General features: G+C 47.6%; 1 protein-coding gene across 3 annotated transcripts in view; it reads right to left on the bottom strand.

The window, feature by feature from the left end:
* Positions 1-19,005, bottom strand: part of PAFAH2 (platelet activating factor acetylhydrolase 2) — a 50,766-nt gene that overhangs the window by 12,571 nt on the left and 19,190 nt on the right. For 2 of the 3 annotated variants that reach the window (XM_049617744.1, XM_049617742.1), the window contains 4 exons: positions 16,920-17,011; positions 15,171-15,341; positions 13,293-13,447; positions 4,682-5,791 (listed from right to left, as the gene is read on the bottom strand). In XM_049617744.1, coding sequence (XP_049473701.1) covers positions 5,697-5,791; positions 13,293-13,447; positions 15,171-15,341; positions 16,920-17,011 — 513 coding nt within the window. In that variant the 3' untranslated portion in view covers positions 4,682-5,696. Of the gene's footprint in view, positions 1-4,681; positions 5,792-13,292; positions 13,448-15,170; positions 15,342-16,919; positions 17,012-19,005 lie in introns of those variants that run through there. The other variant, XM_049617745.1, reaches the window with a different exon arrangement.

Below are 19,005 nucleotides of genomic sequence, written 5' to 3'. Positions count from 1 at the left end.
GTCACGGGGCGCTTTAACCCCCCCACGCCTGCCTCCAACACGGCAGACGATAATTCCCGCAACTAGCCTCTGCCACAAACTCCCCACCCCTAGGTCCTCCTCCCTCCGACTAACCTCTACGCAGACCTCTGACTCGCCCACCTTTGGGTTACGGCCGGCGCATAGACCTGTGTGCTCGGATGATCAGGTGTGAAACTCAAACCCACACCAGAACCTAGGGGCGGAGACTCTCCCTGGTGGTGAAGAGGGGCTAGAACTGCAGTGTGGGCTTTGAGCTTTGATGTGCGGAGCAGGGAAATCAGGGCAAAGAGAACGGAACTGTCTCTTCATCCAGTGGATTCATCCTCACACGGTGGAGACAGCTGGGTGGCAGGGAGCAGGCTTCTTGCGAGGGAGGGGCCTGGGGAACCGGACAGGCTGGCGTAAGAACTTAGACCAGGACCACTGGGGTCCACTCAGCGAAGGGCAAATGATACCTGACCTCACAGACACGTGAGGAGGAGCAAGGAAAACAATGCCAGTCATAGGTCATGTTCACTAAGCCCTCGCATAGATACCGGGCTAAGCGCTTTACGTGCATGAACTTCATTTAATTATCACCACAACTCCAAGAGGTAAATACTATTAGAATTCTCATTTTGCAAACATGCACACATAGAAGGAAAACAAAGTTCACCGAATAAACAGCATGAGGTCACAGGGCTACTGGGGTTGGGGGTGTCTGATTTCAAAGACCATCTTCTTAACACCTGAACTGCTTTCCTCATAAATCAAACTAACTGAGCACCCGACCCACCCACAGTCCTCGGTGAAGGGCATTTCTCTCCCCCAACCCATTTCTTAATAAATAATGCTGAGGATGTCATGGAATCTAAATACATGTCATATCGAAATTGCTGGAGTTTGACTTTTTTTTTTTTTTTTGAGTTTGGGTTTTTTTCCCCAAGATTTTTTAAATTTTATTTATTTATTTATTTATCTATCTATCTATCTATCTATCAGAGAGAGAGAGAGGGAGACAGAGAATCCCAAGCAGTCTCCACACGGTCAGCACAGAACACATTTGGGGCTCAAACCCACGAACTGTGAGATCATGACCTGAGCCAAAATCAAGAGCCAGACACTTAACTGACTGAGGCACCCAGGCATCCCAAGATTTTATTTTTAAGTAATCTCTACACCCAGCATGGGGCTTGAACTCAAAACCCCAAGATCAAGAGTCCTATGCCCCACCGACTGAGCCAGCCAGGTGCCCCGTGGAGTTTCATATTTTTGATTCAATTTCTCATGAAATTGCATTCTTCATACCCTGACAGTTTAAAAAGACAGAAGCAGGTGCAAAACTGAGTATGTGTATCTGGCAGTATGGCTCAGTGATTAGGAGCTTGGCTTTTGACGCCAAAATCCCAGCTTTGCCAAATTCTTGCTGTGATTGCTGATCGAGTCACTTCTCTAAGGCTCTTGTTTCCTCATACATGAAATGAGGCCAATAGCCCCTCACCTCAGGGGGTTACTGTGAGAAGCGAGATGACGCATGTAAAGCCCTGAACATAGTCTTAGATTCACAGGAAGGGCCCGTTAACCCAGGCTGTGATGATGAACCTCATCACTGCTACTTTGCTACGCGGCAATGGGCAGGGACACTTGGTATCTGTGTGTGGGTATGGCGGGACAGAAAGTAAGCTTCTTAAGGAGGATGGGTCCTGAGTACAGAGTATGGCTTCTTCTGTCCCTCCCTCTGTCAGTTTGCAGGCCCAGGGGTAAGTGGTGTCCCAGAAGAAAAGGGGAGCAGATGTAGTCCCACACAGGGCCAACACATGGAGTTGGAGTTCATCGACTGACATTTCAAGAGCCTAGTAGTCCTCTTGAGGATGAGCAAGTAGACAGCACGTCAGGACGTATACTAGAAATGTACCTGGGGGCTGTGCTGCGGGCACAGCAAGAGCCCGACCAGCCTCAGCCTGACAAGACCAGGAAGCGGGAGGGATGAGGACTCTCATTCCAGCCTGTGCTTACTACCCTTCCCTCCTCACTGATGCACCATGCCCTGCACAGAGACTTCACAAAACACCACTAGGAGGCTTCCATGGGTGTAGTTGAATAACGGGATGGGAAACAAGACAAGAGAAATCTGAGACATCTTTGCTTTTGGAAAGGATTCGCTAGCATGTAATTTACCAGCAAATGCCAAATAATATGCCGGATCATCTTACTTCTCTAAAGGCCATTTATCTGGTGTCTTTTGATACCCTGGGAGCTAACAAAAAACCAGGACAAAAGACCAAAGGCCTTGTGATATCCCTTCTGGGCAGTCAAAGGAAGGATTATAAAGTCCAAGGGCTAAAGGCAGTGCGTTTTGACTGCAGAAGTCTCTAAAGCCCTCTGGGACTACCTAGTTTTACTTTAGACAGTTGTAAATAATGTGGCTGACCACAAGTCACAAATCTCAAGTGAAGAGGGGTTGGCGCAAGAAAGGCAACGAAGAGTGATGGCTGGCAGTCTGACTGCAAGGGAGACAAACACAAACTCTGAAAAGCAACCAAAAGAACGAGGAGGACAGCTGCTGGGGACCACACAGGATAGGTGCAAACAGCTATCCACATCTTTACAGATAAGGGTGTGCCACTGCTCACACATTAGACCTGGTCACAGATAGGTCGGCTCTCTGGGTGTGGTATGGGATGTTAGGTATGGGCGGATTACTAGTTTTGGCTAATGAAACGTGAATGGAAATAGTGAGTGGCACTTCTGGGCAGAAGCTTCAAGAGCTAATGGGTGCCCATGGCAACCAGCAAAGGACGCTTTCAGACAGTGGCAGCTCCACTGTCCCCACTGTCCCCAAACCAGGATACAGAATTCTAGAGCCCAGCAGTGAAATGATATTCTCCTTATGCTCTGTCTCACTGGAATTCATAGATCCTGTGTCTTATGAGGGTAAAAAAGACACAAGGCAGAGTTTCTAGCCAACCAACAGAGAACAAGAACATGGGCAAGAAATAAACTTTTGTTGCTGTTTGGGGTTGCTTGTTACTACCATATAATCTGGTTTATCTTAATAGAAACATCCTAAAAAGTTAAATGAGGTCGGTTCACATTAACAAGTAACTGCATTATCTTTTTGGTAGATTGATAATTCAAAATAGTCAGTATTAGGGATGCCTGGCTGCCTCAGTCAGTAGAGCACACAACTCTTGATCTTGGGGTTGTGAGTTCAAGCCCCGTGTTGGATGTAGAGATTACTTAAAAAAAAAAAAAAAAAAAAAAAAGTCAATATTATATTCTGTAGCTTACGGGATAATTTTCAATTATATAAAAATTCACCTACTCCAACGTTGCTGGATAAATGAGTCATTACCAGAACATGAACTGAGTGGAGGAAATAGATCCAATTTCTGAGAACCTTCTCTACAAAATATATCTGCATTCTTTATTTGCCTAAGGTAGCAGTTGGGTCTCATGTGCTCATGCTGCCAGAACTGGCCCCTCAGCATCTGCAGAACCAGCCCCAGGCTCAAGAACCAGTAGATACTGGTTCTGTGAGTGCGGAGGGGCTCTGGTCCCCATGCGGGGGTTGGAAGGCTCTATTAAATATCTGCATGCATTCTCCTAGAAGGAAGTCCATAATGTGTGGTTGAGTAAAAAAGCAAGCCAAAACTTCTTATATATAGTCTTTTAAATCATTTAAATTACAAAACTGACCTTATACTGGGCCAAAAAGCAAGTTTCCACAAATCCTGAAGGATGAACACCATATGGGTTATTTTCTCTGACCACAAAGCAATTAAGCCAGAAAACAACAGCTAGAAGATAACTACAAAAATCTCACATGTTCGGAAAGTAGGAATCATACTTTTATTTATTTACTTTTAAATGTTTATTTACTCTTGAGAAAGAGATTGAGGGAGAGCAGGGGAGAGGGGCAAAGGGAGAGAGAGAACCCCAAGCAGGCTCCATGCTGTCAGCGCAGAGCCCTACATGGGGCTCAAACTCAAGAACCGTGACATCATGACCTGAGCGGAAATTAAGAGTCAGACGCTTAATCAACTGAGCCACCCAGTGCCCCAGAAACATACTTTTAAATAAGCCTTGGGTCACTCATCTTTACACTTAATCCTCTCAACAATTCATGATGCAGATCCCCATTTTAGAAATTCAGGAACTAAGAATGGAAAGAGAACATAATTTGCTCAAATTTACTCAGTGGCGGTAGAGTCAGGACTCAAAACCAGGATACAGAATTCTAGAGCCCAGCACCTCCTTATGCTCTGTCTCACTGGAATTCATAGATCCTCCCAAGGTCCACAGCCTCAGGGGAGCTGACGCTTCACATCTTAGAGAGAAGAGCTGTCACAAGATGGAAGACATGGTCCCAGCTTGCTTTGGTGGCACTGACCTTGGACCTACTGTGTAGATGCATTTCCCCTTTGCTCCTGCCTCTTCTGGGGTCCCCTACTACCTGGGCTGAGGTATGAAGTCTAGAGTAGTGGAGAGGAGGGTTTCAGGTTGATGTTCCCAGACAACTTTGAATTCGATCCCCAGGAAGATTTCCTTTCCTTTTAAAGTTTTTTTCCACATGGGCATAAGTGGTAAGTGAACAAAGAAAGACAGAAGGAAAAGTTACTTCCAGATGGCTCACCATCTTGCTCTAATGCAGATTAAATAAAGAAAATATTCCAACATATCATTAGGCAAACATGAGTATTAATGTCATTCATATTATAAACGGAACAGAATGGAAATTCAGTCTATATCTTGACTTACATTTGAGGCTAGGGCCTCAGAGCCAGAAAACAGACTACAGCACCCTGATTCCAGGCAAGTTGGAGGCTCATGGTATCTGACGTAAGGGGCAAGACCAAAGAGTCCCTAGACCTCTCCAGGGGTGGTTGCCTGAATTCTAACCAACCAAACTACCTCCCTCTTGTGGCAAGGGCCTGTTCAAAAGGCCACTTAATGGTGTTAATCTATCTTTTCCATCTCAACCAACTTGTGTTGATTCTTGTCAAGATACATTTTTAGCAAAAGTCCATGATGTCCAGAAACTTCTGCGATACCAGTGTGGACTCTGCTTCCCTCCCTATGCTGTGAGGACAATGCTTCTGTCCTCCTCCGTGGGCTCACAAGTCTGAGTCCTGATGTTTCATGCAACAAGAAGGCTTGAAAATAAACAGAGAACAGTGGTCTCTATCCTAGGAAGTTACCTAAAGTGATCAGAACTTACCAAGTGGCCCTGGGGAGGGAGAAGGCGGAGAGGTGGGAGGAGACAGTGCGAGGCTGGGCTAGAGGTCCTGAAGGTGGAAATTTCACTCCATCCTCTGGCTTCCTTCCTTCCACTGCAGAAGCCACACTGGCCCGAGGTGAGGGAGTAGGCCACTGGGTTAATAGAGCTTGGGGCTGGAAGCACCCCCCCCCCCCCCACCAACTCTACCCCACTGCTTGTTCCCCACACCATCAGGGTTCAGTTCCCAGAAAGTCAGTTTGCCAATCAGTAAGTGACCCACACCCCAGCATAAGTTTGAGATCAACAAGTCCAAGATCAAAGTACCCAGTTATCTAATCAGCAGCGTGATTTCATCCTCTTAATCTGCGAAGAAGGGTCACCATCAGCCACTTCTCGATAGGAGGCTACGGGTGTCCCTGGGCAGGCCCCGCATGGGAACTCAGCTCAGTGACCTTTCACAAATGGCCAGCTGTGCCTACAGGCTGGACAGATGGTGTGGGGCCCCTGGGATGAGCGACGGTCCAATGCCTTCAATGAGGCTGTTCCACTGGTCATAGTCCTCTTTCAGGTCTGAATGGGGAAAAAAACAGGACGGTCAAGTCAATCTTTGCCAGGTTAGATCAAAGAGTAGCTACCATGGATTTAGCGGGTCAGCCTTGAGAGGAGCACCGGGGATACCAAAAGGACTGATTACAGTGGCTGTGATGGTGACCGCAGTATAACTGTGCTTCGTTCAATGCTTTTATACACGTGCTTCATAAACGACTTGCTTAACCCATAACAACTCAGTAATGATAATAATTAGTAACAGAAGGCAGCATTTACTGAAGGATAATTCATTCTACAGACTGTGCCAAACATGCACTGTTTCTTTTTCACAATATCCCTATGAGTTAAGTACTATGTTAGCCCTATTTTACAGTTGAGGAAACTGAGGCTCACAGAAGCTACCCGATTCACCCAAGGTCCTTACAGCTGATAAGTGGTAGAGACAGAATTCACGCCTGGGTCAGAAAGGGTGAGAAAACGGAAAGCCTATTTCCGAGCTCAGGAAAGCTGCTGAACAGGAAGAAGTCTTCTGCATGCTAGCCCGTGGGTGCAAATTCAGGGCCACCTCGATGCAGGGCAGGAGAGAACAGGACGGCAATATCGTGAGGCAGCACAACTGGATATGATTCACGAGAGGGCCCCGGGATTGTGGGCAGATGGGTCTAAGTTTTTTTTTTTTTTAACGTTTATTCATTACTGAGAGACACAGCACGAGTGGGGGAGGAGCACAGAAAGAGGGAGACACAGAAACTGAAGCAGGCTCCTCGCTCTGAGCTGTCAGCACAGAGCCCAATGCAGGGCTTGAACTCACTGACCATGAGATCATGACCTGAGCCGAAGTCACACGCTCAACCGACTGAGCCACCCAGGCGCCCCGGCAGATGGGTCTAAATACACAGCAGCAACAGTCACAAAGGATCCAAGGCCTCAGGCTGAGGGAGCGGGGCACAGCCGAACAGGCACTCACTGTGCTTTTGTTCAAAACAAACAAAAGCTGGGGCAGAAGGCAGGGACCACTCTCCTTCATCTTTGGATCCCCAGCACCCTGCCAAGGACCTGGCATGGACCAGGTCCTCAACAAGTAAGTGTTACAGATTTGTTAACTCAAAAAACATCGAGCACACCCATGATGTGCCAATCTGTTCTTGGTGCTAAAAATACATCCACACACAAATAGAAATCCTTATCCTCACAGAGCTCGTAATCTAGTAGGTATAACAATAAACACAAGAAATTACATAGGATGGGAAGCGGTGATAAATACTATGGGAAACAAAATAGAGCGAGATAAGAGAAGCAGTGGTGGTGGCTGGGGGATGGGGCAAGGGGAGGCAGGGAAGGGACAATGTTTTAAAAAGGGTGGTCAGCGGCACCTGGCTGGCTTGGATGGAAGAATGTGACTTTTGACCTCAGGGTTGTGAGTTCTAGCCCTACGCTGGGTGTAGAGATTACTTAAATAAATAAACTTAAAAATTTTTAAATTAAATTAAAAATAAAAAGGGTGGTCAAGGTGGGCCTCACTGAGGTGAGATTTGCACAGAGACTTAAAGGAGGTGGGAGACTCGAGACTATACGGGAACAGTGTTCCATTCCAGGCAGAGGGAACGGCAGTGCACAGGCCCTGAAGTGGGTGAGTGCCTGGAGTGCGGGAGGCTTTTGCAGCAGCACGGAAGGAGGCCTGAGGAAGAGCAGCAGCGAGGGGGTCAGGAGGGACCAGAGGGCCACATCACATGGGCCCAGCAGGATGCTGGATGTTGGCTTCTGACTCTCAGAGAAATGGGGAGCCATTGGAGGATTCTGAACAGGGGTGTGAAAGATCTGACTTACTTTCTATCAGGATCACTCTGGCTGTTCGATTAAGACCGTGTGGGGAGAAAGGGTGGCAGTAGGGAGGCCACTCAGGAAACTCTCACAGTGATTTCAGTGAGAGACGACTTGGACAGGATGGCGGTCGTGGGGGTGAGGACCAGTGACGAGATTCCATATGTAATTTGAAGGCAGAGCCAAGGGGATTCTTGAAAGATTGGAAAGGGGGATGTGAGAGCAGAGACAAGAGTGAGGACTACAGCTTGAGTAACTCAAAGGGCAAGACCGCAGCCGAAATCAGGTTTGGCTGGCGAGAGAGTAGAAACGTTGAGTGGTGGGTTTAGACAAATGGCGACATTCATGGAAGAGATTAAACTGGCGACAGAAAGGTGGGACTTGCCAGCATGGAGATGGCGCTTAAAGCCGCAAGACTGGATGACATCAGGGGACACGGGTAGAGAAGAGGTCCAAGCCCTGAGCCCTGGAAGCAGCAAAGTAGACCGAAGAGGAACAGACATCGAGGCAGGGGAAAAACCCACCGTGGGGTGTCCTGGCAGCAAACTCCAGGGTTCACAGAGGTGGGCGTCCCCGACTCTGTCAGGAGCTGCTGAACATGCCAGGGGACGAGGAATGGAGTTCACCACCGGATGGAAGGCTGTGAGGGTCACTGGCCACACTGACAAAAGCAGTTTTCATGGGGAACTGGGATGCAAAAGCCTGACTGGAATGGGTTCAAGAGAGAATGCGAGGGGCGCCTGGGTGGCTCAGTCGGTTGAGCAGCCGACTTCGGCTCAGGTCATGATCTCACGGTTTGTGGGTTCGAGCCCCACGTCGGGCTCTGTGCTGACAGCTCGGGGCCTGCAGCCTGCTTTGGATTCTGTGTCTCCCCCTCTCCCTGCCCCTCCCCCATTCTCTCTCTCTCTCTCTCTCAAAATAAATAAACAAAAAATGTTTTAAACTAAATAAATACATAAAAAAGAGAGAATGCGAACACAAGAACCAGAGAAAGCGAAGACAGACATTCTTCTTTGAGGAGTTTTGCTGTTACGAGGAACAGGGAAAAGGGGTGAAGACAGGGGAGAAAGTGGGGTCAAAAGAGAGATCTTTAATTTTTTTTTTTTTTTTTAGTTTTTATTTTTTTATTTTTATTTTTTTTTTTAATTTTTTTTAATGTTTATTCATTTTTGAGACAGAGACAGAGCATGAATGGGGGAAGGTCAGAGAGAGATGGAGACACAGAATCTGAAACAGGCTCCAGGCTCTGAGCTGTCAGCACAGAGTCCGACTCGAACTCACGGACCGCGAGATCATGACCTGACTGAAGTCGGCTGCTTAACCAACTGAGCCACCCAGGCGCCCCATTTTTTTAGTTTTTAAAGAGAAAGAGAGCACAAGTGGGGCAGAGGGAGAGAGAGGGTAGAAGAGAGAGAGAGAAAATCTTAAGCAGGCTCCATGCTCAGGGCAAAGCCTGACTCAGGGCTCGATCCCACGACCTTGGGATCATGACCTGAGGTGACATCAAGACTCGCAGCTCAACCGACTGAGCCACCCAGGCACCTCCCAGAGAGGTATCTTTAAAGAGAAATTTCAGGGTGAAATGAAGCAAGAGAGGGAAAAACTGATGATGGAAGATAAAGAGGAAAAAACTGCCGGCATATGGAAAAGGAGGGAATCTGGTACATGAGTGGAGGGGTGGCCTTAGACAACTGACTGGGAATCTCTAGGAACCGGCCGCAGAGCTGAGCATAGGCATGAAGGTGGGTAGACGAGGTGCTGGGATTTCGAGGAAGTCCTGACTACTTCCATTTTCTCAGTGAGGTGGGAGGCGAAGTTAATCAGCTGAGAGACAGGGTAGGGGAGGGTGTCAGAGGTTCGCAAAGGAGAAGATGTGAAATAGTCTCCTGGGAGAGCGGTAGAGAGGAGCACTAGGTGGAGACAGAAGCTACCTGTAGCTCACTGGAAAGGAGCACCAATCTTCCTAAAAGTTTATTTATTATTATTTTTAAAATTTTCTTTAATGTTTATTTTTGAGAAACAGAGCGAGCATGAGCAGGGGAGGGGCAGAGACAGAGGGAGACACAGAACCCGAAGCAGGCTCCAGGCTCCAAGCTATCAGCACAGAGCCCGACGTGGGGCTCGAACTCACAAACCATGAGATCATGACCTGAGCCAAAGTCGGACGCTTAACCGACTGAGCCGCCCAGGCGCCCCAAGTTTATTTATTTATCTTGCGAGAGAGAAAGAGACAGAGAGAGAGAGAGAGAGAGAGAGAGAGAGAGAGAGAGAGAGAATCCCAAGTAGGCTCCACACTGTCAGCGTGAGATCATGACCCAAGTCGAAATTGGGAGTCAGACCTTCAAATGACTGAGCCACCCAGGTGCCCCAGAAGCACCAATCTTTTTAACAAAGAGAAAGAATATCCCCGGATCAGTGGCATATGCCCTCCCAGAGGTATTTTGTAGGAGCCAGAAGAGGGTCAGCTCACTGCAACTCAGCTTAGTTTCCCGTGTGCCAATGTATTGTGTAGCCACCAAAATGCTTTTCTCCCGCTGCAAAGCTAACTGTTCCAAGTGAGAGCCTTTGTGTTTTCAGACCCTGTGTCATCTCTTCTCGTCTGCTTATGCCAGAGCTTCAGACAGGCCCATCGCCCGTCCTCCATGATGCAGCCAGCTCGCACACACAAGTCTGATCATGACAGTCCCCGGCCAGGGGAATAAAATCCACTCTCATTTCAGCAAGTACATGGCTTCTCCTCTGGCTTCTGCCCACTTCTCTGCCTGTATGTTCCACCAACTCACTATCCCGAGTGCCAGATACTTTTTTTTTTTTTTAATGTTTATTTTTGAGAGAGAGAGACAGAGTGTGAGCGGGGGAGGGGCAGAGAAAGAGGGAGACACAGAATCCGAAGCAGGCTCCAGGCTCCGAGCTGTCAGCACAGAGGCTGACGTGGGGATCGAACTCACAAGCCGTGAGATCATGACCCGAGTCGAAGTCGGACACTCAACCGACTGAGCCACCCAGGTGCCCCCGAGAGCCAGATACTCTAAACACAGTTTCTCAAAACTGACCATACAAGCGTCTGCTGCGCCTTCTGTTTAGAAGATCCTTGCCCCTTTCTTGCCTGGAGAATTGTACTCATCGGTTAAGATTAAAGACAAGCAGGGGTGCTTGGGTGGCTCCGTCAGTTAAGCCTCTGACTCCGGCTCAGGTCATGATCTTGTGGTTTGTGACTTTGAGCCCCGTATCAGGCTCTGTGCTGATAGCTCGGACCCTGCAGCCTGCCTCAGATTCCGTGTCTCCCTCTCTCTCTGCCCTTCCCCCACTCGTGCTCTGTGTGTGTGTGTCTCTCTCTCAAAAACAAGTAAGAACATTTTTAAAAATTAGAAAAAAAAAAGATTCAAGACAAGCATCACTTTGTCTAGGGAGCCTCCTTCCTCGGCTGTCTGTTCCCTTCCATCAGCCAGGCGCCTGCCCTCTGTGTCTCCCCAAGACTGAGCGCATATATCGTGGGCATCAGTCACTGGCAGAACAGTGCATCAACTAAGTACGTGGGCTTGGGAATCAGACAAGTTGGGCTGCATTCTGGCCTTGCCACTCAATAACCAGATAACCTTGGACAAATTACTTAAATTTTCTAAGCTTCCTATCTTCACCAATAAAATGGAGTTAATAATAAAAGTACCTGCCGGAGAGGGTCATCTTCAGGATTATACCTCATACTGAATCTATAGTATTCAGTGGAAAGCCTGGCATAATGCAAATCCTGAGTAATCTCCCTTCAGTGTAGGGCTTGCCTCCCTTCCGTCTCCTCTTCTGGTGGTCTCCGTAATAAGTACCTTAGCTCACCAGACATTGGTATTAAAGGCGGAAATACCAATCACGCCATGGTAGGCTCCCCTGTCATACTTAGCTCTTACCTAATGACATGGTGCCAGTAGGAAATGGGGAAAGTGGACTGAGGACCATGTAGTCAGTCTCCATTAAAGTCTAGAGTCATGGATTCATTCTTCTCCTAGGAGGTGACAGGTGGTGCTCCAAGGTCTCTATTAACCCTGGAAGTCTCTAAACCCAGGCAGGCATAATGGCTCACACAATGAGCAAGAGAAAATGAACAGGCATAAATTTCGAAATGCAAACGGAGGTTCAAAAAGTCAATAAACTCGTAACAGAACAGATGTGTCTTAAAAGCAAACTCAATCCAAGCCGAATTTGTTAGGCAACGGTTGGAATTGTGAATGCGCTCAGGCCACGCAACTAGAAGTCTAGTGTCCAGAGCACAGAGGTGACGGTGCTGCTGTACCGCAACCGGCTGCTCAAGTCGGGGCACCACCCAGGTGTGGTGACAAACAGTGCATCCGAAGGGGATAATAATGGCCACACGGGGAGCTGCACGGGGAACAGGCGCAGGTACCGGGGACATTCAGCTTACTGACCAGGAAACTCAGAGAGGACACCACAGGGGACTTAAAGTATCTGAAGACCTGCCATGTGCAAGGGGTCGGGGGCCCCTCTGGGTAGCCCTTGAGGGGATGATCAGGGCAAGTGGGAGGAGTCACAAAGTAGGACATTTTGGTCTTAGGCTGGGGTGAGGCGGAACCTTGGAAACCCAGGCCAGCCTGGCTCCCTTCTGAAGGACACTGTGTTAGCACAACAGTTGGTGGATCAGAGAAGGACATCTGATCCAGAGCTCTGGGCCTAAGCTGGACAGTGGCCTACGATGCGTTGCTAGGTAAAGATGAGCTGGTAGAATCAAGCTGTCTCTCTTGGGAATCCGGTCTGGGAAACTCGAGGAAACATGGCAGGGAGCAGCGGGAGCCAAAGATGGGAGGGGGCCGCAAGGAAGAAAGACCGAGCCATGAGTGGTTCGAGCTGACTGGAGCTATGAGGGACCAGCAACTGAACAAGCAGAGGCTATTGGCAAGAGAAAAACTAGAGCAGAGTATAAGCAAAATACAGACTGGAGCCAAGAGAAAGAGAGATGTCATGAGAGGAAATGAGGCTAAGCCCATGAGAGAGATGAGAGAGAGAGAGAGGCCAGTCCTACTTGGGTTCCTGTAACTTTTTGCTTCCCACCTGGCTGGGTGTACTTTCATCAATAAACTCCCCTTTTCTTCTTGAGGTAACTGAGTCAATATCTAGTCCTTGTAACCAAAACAAGCCTAACTAGGGTATCAGTCTTAAAATGGAGAGGCAGAGAGGGCTGACCCTCAGAGAAGCACACTCTCCACGTGGCAGGGAAGGGGCCATCTCCTCTGGGTGGGAGGATGGACCGATGACCTCTACAGGCCTTGCCATTTAGCTGGTCTGTGATGTATGACACTGGTCACAGGCCTTCCGTGCTTTGTTTCGTTTAAAGCACTTCCACGAATTTAGCCCATTTATCATCATAACCTCCACAATCCACATGAGGTGAGTGATAATGAGTTAGGACCCAAGTAATGGAGTAGAGAGAGGTGAATGTTTGATTTACAGTGAGGAAACCAAGGCTCAGGAGTTCAATGATGAGGCCAAGTTCATTCAGGTAGTAAGAGACAGAGTCAGGGTCTCCGAACTTTCAGCTAAGTGTTCTTTCTGTAATTCTACGTAACTCTCTCCTTCGCTCAGGTTTTCCTTGTGCCATAAATCGTCCTGATCTGGGACATGTCGGTATAGACCACTGTGCAGGGAAATCTAAGGGACCCCATGGCTTCCCCATAAACCCCAGTTCTCTCCTTACCAAGGTGCTTCTGCAGGAAGGCCAACATGGCCCTCACCATAATCTCTTGACCTTCATAGGGGTCCAAGCTCCCACGGGTTTGAGTGGAGAAGAATTTACCAATCCAGTTACCAGCCACAAAGGCAAAGTCAGTTTGACTCCGATGAACAGAACCACTAGAGGAAAAGAGGAACAAGTAACTGGGATGGGTCTGGAGGTTAAGGCATACTAGTATTTGTTAAGCATTCACCATGTGCGAGCTTTTTTATGTGCATTATCTCAATTTTCACAAGAGTCTCGTAAGGGAAGCATTTCCCCTTTGACGGAATCCGAGGAAAGGAACTGCCTGAGGTCACACGGCTAGCAAGGGACAGGGTTAGGATTTGAACACAGGGGTGCCTGGCTTCAAAGCTGCCTCGGCCCCTAGAACACAACGTCTGACGGTGCAGGGAAGGGTGGAGTTAGCTGGAGCGGGCAGGCGCAGGGGTGAGGAAGCAAGGTCTGCCACACCGGCCATTCCTATGTCATGACAAACCACCACACCATGGCTTTCACGTGACTCCTGAACATTCACAAAACATGGCAGCTCCTCTTTCTTCAGAAATGTACCACAAAGTAAACAGGAAAAGGAATCCCCTGTCTTCATTTAAGTAATCAGACAAGTGAGGACAAATGCTTATAAAAGAGGGTTTCTGGATTAGAATTTAAGTTCTTTGATATCAAATACATTTAATTCGAAGGTGAAAAGTTCTCGGCAGGTTCATTTTGGGCTATTGCTCCCAACTCAATTTCCTAATCAATTCAATGAGGGAAGAAAACCTAAATGCCAAACTTTGGTTGATATCATGCAGAAAAACTGACTTAAAAAAAAAAAATGTGTTACTTAAGGCACACGAAAAAGTATAACGAATAAACATAATGGATACCCAGCGCTCGGTTTAAGAAGTGATACACTGCCAACAGTTAAATCATCCCCTTCCCGACTGCTCTCACCTCCCTTCCCACCATTACCCTCAATCTGACTGGCTTGGGGAAACTGTCACGCTGCCATGAGATCAACAGCCAAAGGGAGGGCTGGCCCTCGGTGAGACAGCCCCGCCAAGATGAGCAAGGGTGGCAGACTCCTAGCATGAGCGCTTCAGACTTAGCGTTTCAACTACCTGAGCGATTGCAAAGGCCCGTGACACGTAGTTACTTGTCGTCTTGCTAAGACGGAACGTGGGATCCTTGACGCCTGCGCTATTAGGCTCTGTGAGGCTCGAGTGCGGGGCGGAGGCAAGTCAGAGATCTGTCAGTGAGCCTTCAGCCCTGCACCTGAACTGTGTGCCACTTACGAGCTACGGTACGTATCTCAAAGTCACTCAGAAAATTTTCTTTCTGTGAAAAATGGCTCCTGAAAGAAAACCATCTGATAGTGCCAGCAATGGAAGTGAAGAGTGTGGTTTCTCTTGGGCAGAATATAGATGGTTTGTGGAAGGTATCTGAATTTAGGTTTTCAAGGTCTCCTGAGGCCTATCTCCTGAACGTCGAAGGGCTAGTACATTTACAGTCTTCAAAAGACTCGGTAAAATTCCCAAATGAGGTTCGAGATCTCTGGAGTCCGCCCCGACCCACACTTTTCCTCTCCGGGGGAAAGAGTTGCTTTCTGTTCCAGAAAGCAACAGGTAAATCTTGTCATCGAGTCATATAAACTAGTAAAGGAATTGCTGTAGATAGAGCTAAGTGGAAAGGGACAGATAGGAAATCCTAAAGGAATGAATAAGGTTTTGCACTTCAGGAAGTACTCAGGTGCTGTATTAATGGGTAGAAATTATGGATAATGTAGAAGAAACTAAGAGAGCCACAGCTAGGTAGCAAATGGCGAGGACACTGGGGATCATGACCCTGGGGCTTACTCACAGGACAGTTATGATCCTGGATTGCTCGTGCTGAGCACATATCTTCTTCATCAAGTTGATACTCTCCACTGTCTGGAATTTCTCAGCATTGATAAAAAACACAGGGCCTCGGGCCTTGGGGTAAAAGTCATGTTCCAGAGGAAACATCCAAGCATCCAGAGCCACAGCACACCTGTCATGGAACCAGACATTGGAATAGCCATGCAGAAACCCAGGTAAGAGTAGTTAGGGTAGAGGGGGAAGGGGCAGGGTTCTTCCCTTCAGGGGGACAAAAGCTCAGAAAGCCAGGAATGGGGGTACCAGGGCCCAGACACTTCAGTTAGGATCTTGGGTAGAGATCAGTTTTACCTGTCACCAAAGACTCTTCTAGATTTTAAACTCACTGAGAGCAAGGGTCAGACCTTCTCCTGGATCTACTCAGGTTGCTGACCTGGGTTACTCAGAAGGTACTTCATTCATTCAACATTCACTGAGTACCTACTATGTGCTTAGCTCTGTGCTGTGGATACAGAGATAAATGACACAGTTCTTGCTCTCATGGAGCTCCCAGTCTAGAAAGGGAGACAGAACAGACAAGGTAACGAAATGCAGCTTAGTGCCCTGACGGCACAAGGAGCTATGTGAGCCCACAGCATGCATGGCATGGGAGGTCAGGAAAAGGTTCCTCGATGCCACAACTCAAAGACATGGCCAGTGTGGCAAGCAGTAATCTGTCACCTGGGGCAAAACTAAGGCCCCAAGATTAGCACCCCACCCCCAAATTTCCTCCGGTCTTCTCCATATCAATGAAGGACATTCATCTCCCACTCAGATGATGTATACAAAAATGAAAAACCTGACTCCTCTTTCCTTCACCTCATACATCACCAAGTCCTGAAAATTCTAAAATATGTCCTGACTCAATTCACATCTCTCCATCCTGCCACCTCTGTCCTAATGCAAACCCATCACCTCTGACCTTGACTCTGAAATAGCTTTCCTCTAACTAGCCTCTTGGTTTTCAGTCTTGTCCTGCTACAGTCCATTCTTCACACAGTAGCCAGAGGGATCTTTACAAGTGTAAATAAGATTTTTCTCGGGGTGGGGTTGAGGGGGGTGGTGCTGGCTCAGCAGGAAGAGCATGTGACTCTTGATCTTGGGGTCATGAGTTTGAGCCCCATGTGGAGTGTAGCAATTAGTTTAATACATAAATAAATAATAAAATAAAATAATAAGTAAATAAATAAATAAAGATTTTTTTTTCTGCTTAAAATCCTTCAACGGTTTCCCATCATACCTGGAACAAAATCGAACTCCCTCACTGTGGCCAAAAGGCCCTGTGATCTAGCCCCTGTTTATCTCTCTGATCACATCTTGAGCCACTTCCCCCTCACTCACTGTGCCTCTCCCACACTGACACAGCAAGCTTCTTTCTACCTCAGGGCCTTTGCATTAGCTGTTCCCTCTTCCTAGAATGATCCCCTAGACCTTTATATGGTTAGTTTCTTTGTTAAGTCTTGGTTTATGTCACTTTCTCCAAAAAACCTCCAATTACTCTGGCATATCGGCCTCTTATTTGCTTCACTACACTTGGGGACTGGGGATTTGACGGTTTATTAGTCCATCTCCTCCCACAATAACATAATTCCATGAAATCTTAGACCCACTGAACCCTCAGCCCCCAAAACAGTGCCTAGTATATAACTCTTGTGTGACAAACACACGCTGAATGAATGGTGTGTGCTCACAGAAGCATTGCTGGGAAACTCACCGAAACTGGGTCTCCTTGGCCAAAGCCAGTATCGCCGTGGCCCCACCAAATGAATGTCCCATCACAGCCACGCGGCTCATGTTGATGCTGCCCTGAGGAAAGCAGAGAACTGAGCCAAATCAGAAACGAGGGGTTGCTTTTCCGGGAGTTCTTCAGAGGCAAGAGGCAAAGAGTGAGAGTGATGTGGGAGCACAGTACAGTGGGTGAGCTCCCACCCGCACGTTAAGAACCTCTTGCTCACCGGAGAGCGGCCAGTCAGGCATTCCCCAGGCTGAACAGCTTTCTGTAGTCAGGAATTCTGAAAACTATGTTTTCCACCTTTGTTTTTGTAATCATACTGCCTGTAACACCTGGACCAGAGGAGACATTCAAATATATACCAACAGGGGCACCTGGGTGGCTTAGTCAGTTAACCATCCAACCTCAGCTCAGGTCATGATCTCGTGGTTTGTGAGTTCGGGTCTCGCGTCAGGCTCTGTGCTGACAGCTCAGAGCCTGGAGCCTGCTTCGGATTCTGTGTCTCCCTCTCTCTCTGCCCCTTCCCTGCTCATGCTCTGTCTCTCACTCTCTCTCAAAAATAAATAAACATTAAAAAAAAAAAATATATATATATATATATACACACACACACACGGATAAATGAATGGGCATAAATGATGTGATTCCACGCTGACCCATCAGTGTAAGAACACGTTAAGAACAAGAACTGTCTCTGGCCTCTAGACCCCTGCCTTACAGCCAGTCCAACAGGCTGACACGTGCACCAAGCTGAGGACAGAACAGAAAGCTCCTGCCACCTGTCATTTTCCTCTGAAGTGAGGCGTGCTCATCCAGAAACAGACTCAGGTTCTCCTTCCTCTGGGCATCTGTCCTGACGTTTCTCTAGCAGTTGAGTCTGGTTGCTCGAACATGCTCCACAAGTATCTATTTCTGGTTGTCCACAGAAGCCTGCAGGGCTTGGTTATATAAAAAGCCACTGCAGCTGCCTGCTAAGGGGCTCGGAAAATCTCTCTAGCCTTTGCTGTCCAGCCTCTGCCCGGCTCCCATGCTCTCCCCTGCTCTCCCCAATTCCTAACCCAAGGCTCTGTATCCAAATTCTCCCCCCTTGCTCAGTACCTTCCGCCCAACAACTTGGCTGGTGGCCACTTTAGCTTTTTTAAATAGGTCAATATATTTATAAATCCCTAAAATCAGGAGTATATAGCAAAGTCACCCGTGTACCACGTTCCCTTTTCCCACAGCTGCCCAACACCTATCCCTACACGGGTAAGTTTCTTCAGTGTCTTTGCAGAGCTTACTTACATGCATACAGGTAAATGTGACTCTATACTTCCCCCCCCCTTTTTATACAAGTGGCATTGTGTCTTACCTTTGTACATAATAATATTAGTACATAAAGACCTTCCTTATCCTTTTTACAGCTACTATGAGTTTCACCATGGCATAGACAGTTGGCTGATCACCAAATCTGTCTTCTTCCTGGACAGACAGCTAGACTCTATTGCCCAGCAGTTGGATGTGGCCTTGGGCCCGAGTTCTAGCCGACGGAATGAGCACAAAAGCGATATCTCCACTTCCAAGCTTGGCCCATAAAAAGTGTTTCATACAAACCTCTACACCCTTTCCAATTCCAACTCCACACAGTGGAGTTGGGTTTCACAAGTGGAAGAGGGTAGAGCTATGAGCTGAAAGGAGCCTGGATCCCTGAGTTGGCTCGTGCATAGGAGCACCCATTTTCGACTTTACGTGGGAGAGAATTAAATTTCCATTGTGTTAAGATGTTGAGATTTGGGACTTACAAGTTACAGCAATTAACATTCCCAAAACTAATACATCCATTGTTCCATAATGTATTAAACCACTTCCCTTACTGGAGAACACTTAGGATAGTATCGAGCTTTCGCTATTACAAACAACAGTGGAATGATTAACCTTGTACGTACATCATGTTGCATGGGTACAAGTATCTACAGAATAAATTCCAAGAAGTGGACGCTGCTGGGTCAAATAATATGTGCATTTGTGTTTTTGATAAGTATCGCCAAACTGCCCTGCATGGGGCAATCTGTAATCTCTACTTCCCCAC

This window comes from Panthera uncia (genome assembly GCF_023721935.1).
Source record: "Panthera uncia isolate 11264 chromosome C1 unlocalized genomic scaffold, Puncia_PCG_1.0 HiC_scaffold_4, whole genome shotgun sequence".
Classification (NCBI taxonomy): Eukaryota; Metazoa; Chordata; class Mammalia; order Carnivora; family Felidae; genus Panthera; species Panthera uncia.
Note: the sequence above shows the minus strand (reverse complement) of the source record. Positions and strands in the feature narration are given on the sequence as shown.